Here is a 5917-nt window from a genome sequence, read left to right on the forward strand (position 1 = left end):
CCCCTCCTGATGCTCCCCTTTACACACATTCTGTTCATTTCTGGCTCTACTGTTTCATGGCACATGGTTAGTTGGGTTAAAGGACAGAATCAGGAAACAACATCATTCTTTGGCATCATCTTCAAAAAACACAAGGGAATTTCTCACATAGCAAAATGGTAGCCCATGTCAGCACTGTTCTGTATGGACTCCAGCTCTGCACCATTATATCTTAAGTATTTGGCATGTTTAGGAGCCCCATATAACAGTTTTTGTTTAAATGATTTGCAGCCTACATGTAAACTGCCTATTTAGAAGTGTGGGGAAAAGTAATCACAAATGAGACAATGCTCAATGTTCCAGTTTTCCCTATGCCATTCTAGAGATTCAAAATGGGTCTGTTTTGTGGAAAGAAGAAATTACTCATGGTTTGCAAATTTTCACATAAAATGGGTCCCTTGCTAAAGTGGAAATGGAAATGTGTGTAGGCTTTTGCTAAATGCAAGGTGACTTCAAAATGAAGTTCAAAAATGGGACATTTGCAGGTTTTTGACACCTACTTTGTAGAACTTCAAGGAAAATAATAGTTGAAAATAAATTGTCCACAATTAGCTGACAATATATTTCTATAAAATGTCATGGAAAAACATTCACCTAATGTTTACAGTTCCTGCTTGATTTTAACACTTATAGGGAATTAGGGTAGATCACAGATGAACGATAAGTCATAAATGAATAGCAGATATTCAACATAGACAGGCAAGGTTATTTCGTTAGATGTGATGCTTTTGTTACACCAACTGAATAGCTGGAAAAAAAGTTCTTGGTAAGCTTGCATGCTCAGTCACCCTTCCTCAGGCTTAGGTAGTCTCTGCTGGTCTGAGACTCCAAGGAATGAGAGAAGCTAGAAGTGTGGTACGATGTCAGTGAAAATGTAAATAGGTAGAGATAAGCAAGACAAAAGAGAAAGTAGGGGAGGGGAGGGGAAAGAGAGCAGGGGGAAAGAGGGGAAAAAAGGGTCAGAGGTAGACAACAGTGAAAATACAAGGTGGAGAAGAGGCTGTCTGTGAAAAAGGGAATAGTTGGAGATCAGGAAAGCAAGAATGAGAGAAGCTAAAAACATGTCAGGATGTCAGTGAAAATATAAAAGGGCAGAAATTAGAAAAACAAAAGGTAAAGCAGGAAAGGGAGGGTAAAGAAAAACAGGGGACTAAAAAGTCCAAAGGGAAAACACTACATTGGTAATAATAAGGTAAACAGGAGGCTATAAATAAAATGGACCAGCAGAGACTTCCTATGTCTGAAGAAGGGTGAATGGGCCTGAAAGCTTACTAAGAACTTTTTTCCAACTACTCAGTTGGTCTAATAAAAGATATCACATCTAAGCAAAGAACCTTGCCTGCCTATGTCCTTAGACCAGCACAGCTATAACTAAAAACTCAGATATTCAGCATGCATTTTTTGCTGGGTTGTTTACCTAAACACATTTTCTCATGTGTCGGAATACACTTTCTTTTGGCTGAAAAATGTATTTCTTTCCTTAGTGTATCTAGATAACAAGGATCACCATCTGATCTTCTGTACACTGGTGTAAACAGACCAAAGTCAATGTTTCTGTTCAGGATTTACACGAGTTATAAGAGGTCATGTTTCAGGCAAGTTGCTGCCACTCCTAAGGATGAGCATAAGGACTCCTAGACCATCTAAAATTAACAGAAAGAGTAGTTTTGTGCTCTTTGGGGTGGGGAAATATTTAACCGTGGATATAGATTTTCACTTTTGACTTTCACTGTTGTTTCCAGAACAATATTTGGATGTGTAAGGTCACTTCCTCAATGCTTGCAAGTAAGCCAAATTTTTCTTGGAAGTATAAAATGCTTGTTTTCCTTATGTGTTTCTTTTCAAAAGATATTCACAGTAGAATTGCTCGTATTCTTTTTGTCAGTCATAATATCCTCTGTCTCTGCAGTAGGATATGGTTCATGGTTTGAGCATGTACAAGAATTCTGGGAACACCACATGGATTCCAATGTACTTTTCCTCAAGTATGAAGATATGCATAAGGCAAGTCAGATATTATAAGGAATTCTCTGTTATCTGGTATAGGTAGTGATTATAATTTAGGGAATTAGAAAATTGTATAATAAAGGTACCTGCAATGGAATTACAAAAACTAACAAACAAAATTTAATGGGTCACTTACAGAATAAGTTTCAGCCTCTCACATTAAACAACCCCAGTCTTAATTCTGCCTCTTTAGGGATGTCAGCCAGAACAGCGAACATTATAATAACTTGGTGCTTCCTGATAATCCCAGTATAACTATGGAAATCCTGTCCATACAGCTCAGTAAGGTTCTCCAAAACGGGGAGCCTCATTAATCCTTGATGCTATTACTACTGATCTACAAGATCACATCGAGGTGTTCTCTTAATCTCCAGCTACACAAATCCAATTAAGAAGGCCAACAATAATATGGGGTGGGAGGCATGGTTTTAATTTTACTTTCTTCTACTTTTCAAAGATTATAGACATACATATCTTCTACTCCCCAAACAAGATGCTGGCATTGCAAGGTGGACAGAGTTAATGCTGGGGTGTCGTTTAAGATGGGAAGTGACACCTTAACTTTGCACTTCCCTGTCTTCTAGTATTTGTAGGGTTTTTGTTTCTTAATGACAATTCTGATAGTCCTGTGAAGAGTATGTGGTGGGTCCTTATCTTTGTATTTCCTTATTTTCATATATATGAGAATTTGAGGAATCACATTTTTCCATTCAGGAACAGCTCAAAATGCTGTTCTGCTATTCTGTAATGTTCAACATAGTTCAAGGCCGGCAAGGTTCTTTGGGTAGATGTGATACTTTTATTAGACCAACTGAGTAGTTGGAAAAAAGTTCTTAGCAAGTTTTCGGGTGCAGTCACCCGTCTTCAGGCATACAGAGTCTCTGCTGGTCTGAGACTCCAAGGAATGAGAGAAGCTAAAAGTGTGGAGGGATGTCAGTAAAACTGTGACATCCCTCAACACTTAGCTTCTCTCATTCCTTGGAGTCTCAGACCAGCAGAGAATCCCCATGCCTGACAAAGGGTGACTGTACCTGAAAGCTTGCTAAGAACTTTTTCCCAGCTACTCAGTTGGTCTAATAAAAGAGGTCATATCTTCCCAAAGAACATTGCCTGCCTATGTTCTTAAACCAACATGGCTACAACCAAACACCCAGCAACTTAGTTCAACAAATTCATTTGCATTTTTACGTTTAATCTTGGCATCTCCTAACTTTTTAAATGGGTTTTAAACATTCTCTTATAGGACCTAGCGACAATGGTTGAGCAGCTGGTGAGGTTCTTGGGAGTTTCTTACGACAAAGCCCAGCTGGAGTCCATGGTGGAACATTGCCACCAACTCATTGACCAGTGTTGTAATGCAGAAGCCCTCCCTGTTGGCAGAGGTACGTGCAATATACATAGTGCCTTTTTAAGGTGGAACTCACAATGCTTAATATCTTCCAGAACATGCCTTCAAAGTGTCAAAATAAAAATAGACTGTAAAATAGACAAATTAGACAAAATAAAAGTAGACAAAATTAAATCTAAAACATTGGAATGTAAACTGTGTGGGTAAAATTATCATTAGCACGATAAAGAATTCACCATTGATGGAGGTAGCCTTAACTTTAAGGGGGTTGACCCTCCTTACATAGTGATGTTTGCTTAACCAACCTTTGTGTAACAGGGAAATGAAATCTAGAGGAGTCCATTTTAAGGACAGAGGAGATCATTAGATCATCAAATCTATTTTTGAAGGCTGTAGAATCCTGCAGGGTTACCTGAGTATAGAGCCCCATAATTTGTGATTGAGCAAAGCATGCCTTCTAGACAGCCGGTCTTTATTAGAAGACCCCAAGAGATGGAGAATTCACCAGTTCCATGGTTAGTTCCCATGGTTACTTACCCACACTGTTAAAAATATATGCCTCATTGTCATTGTGAATGTATCTGATTTTACATTTCACACACTGGTGTTATTGCTTTCCAAGATTTCAACATCCTTTTTAAAACATTGGTATAAGTACTGGATGCAGATTTCAGTTATCAGGCTCACCATGCCATATACAGAAGTAAAACCACTTCTCTGCTCCTACTTATTATTCTCATTTGTATATTCAATGAATATTTTAGCCCTTTTTTGCCATAGCATCACAGCAGAAGCTCCTGTTGACTTTATTTGTACATTACGACATCCCGGTTCTTTTCAGAGTCGTTGATGTGAGATGCTCATTCTGTAGGTACGGGCTAAATTCTTTATGAAATATATGGCCTTACATTTGGCTATATTAAAATACACTTTGCTTGAGTGGGGCTAGGCTACCAGGCAGCCACTCTGAATGACTATCCATTTTTTGTTATTATCATGTAGCCCCCTTTGTACATTTCCCTTCTGGACATGGATATAACAAGCCCCTTCTTGCCTGCACCTGCCAATTTTGTGCATTTCTTTTCTTTCTAAGTATTGGCAGAGACCTAGCACACTCATTGCATGGATGTGGCAAGGCTAAGAGCAAGCCAGAAAGCTGAAGTGGCTTTCTGCTGGAGAAACCTAGAAACTACATGTACATATCAATTAAGCTCAGTGTCACTAAAGAAAACAAAAGAACTAAAATATCCACTTCAAAGACTGTAAATATATCCTGTGCTAACTTAACTCACTTACTGTCCCCAGTAACCTTTGATCCTCACTACCTCACATTGCATTTTTATATATTTCCCACTGCATTTTCATATTTCATCTGTCTTGTTTTTACCATGGCATTTTGTATTTTATATTTTATACTTTTAAACCCTTAATGAAAGTATTCCCTGTAGAATGACATTACACCCTGGACCATTGTTAAAACTGCATTGAAATTGTAATTGTAAAGTGATAAAATCTGTTGAGTGAATGCAAGTGAATGATGATCATCAGTAGGCAATAGCCTAGCCAAAGGAACTCCATTTTAAGCTAATCAAGCTAAAGAACTGATTCCTGGAACTGAGTACTCACCCTATGGACTATTCCTGTAACCCATGACAATACAGCCATTAAGTCAATAAGTCAAGGGTGGACTCCTGAAACTTCAAGTACCAGCAGGCAGAGACCCCTGTGACTAACAGCTGTCAGGTACTACTCAAGACCCACTTGCAACAGCGACCTCCGGAATTGGCTAGCCAAGATGATGCTGGGGGATCACACAAGTCTGCCAAAAAGGGATAAAAGGCAGTGAAGCGTGATCCTCAGTGGCACCCTCTCATCCAGCACCTGACCTACCGAGACAGAAGGACAAGCAGGAGACCCCCTTCTGGAGATTACATCACCTTGAAAGAAGCTGACCATCAGCAGCAAACTCCAGGGCCTTGGATAGGTAGATATACTGACACCAGTGCTCTCACAATCAGTACAGCAGCTACTATACAGTATACTACATGGGTTAGAATGACATGGGTTTGAATGAGTGAGTGCATGTGTGTGTGTATGTGCTAAGGTGACCAGTACCACCCATAACTCAAAGTTTGCATTTATGATTTTATTGGTAACCTCACATCCCGTCCAATAGACTAGAATTAATTATGATCCCATGAGTTGGTCCTTTGTAGCCAACAATCATATTTACCTGCATCTAAGATGATTTTGCATTTAAGAAGACCCCTCCATAATTAGATTCTATAACTTTGTTATAATTTTCCATGAATAGAATCTAATTATTAGAGAGTTGTCTTAAATTCATCCCCCTCACTGCTGCAGTACGGAATTGGGGGGGGGGGGGAGGCAGCACCTGGGAAAACAGCAGTGGAGGGGCAGGTGACCTAACACTTGCCTCCCTACCATGTGCCCTTTCCCTCACACCTCAGCTCTTGCTTATCCTATACAGGGGCCCCAGCCCTGGCCCCCACCATGCAGTGG

The 5917-nt window shown here is 39.6% G+C and overlaps 1 protein-coding gene across 1 annotated transcript in view; it reads left to right on the top strand.

Moving 5' to 3' along the window:
* The window catches only part of SULT4A1 (sulfotransferase family 4A member 1), a 53619-nt gene that overhangs the window by 41548 nt on the left and 6154 nt on the right, over positions 1-5917 (top strand). Inside the window, exons 5-6 of the mRNA XM_006038553.3 lie at positions 1949-2043; positions 3290-3428. Coding sequence (XP_006038615.1) covers positions 1949-2043; positions 3290-3428 — 234 coding nt within the window. The remainder of the gene's footprint in view (positions 1-1948; positions 2044-3289; positions 3429-5917) is intronic.

The sequence above is a fragment of the Alligator sinensis genome, unplaced genomic scaffold (genome assembly GCF_000455745.1).
Source record: "Alligator sinensis unplaced genomic scaffold, ASM45574v1 scaffold993_2, whole genome shotgun sequence".
Lineage (NCBI taxonomy): Eukaryota > Metazoa > Chordata > Crocodylia > Alligatoridae > Alligator > Alligator sinensis.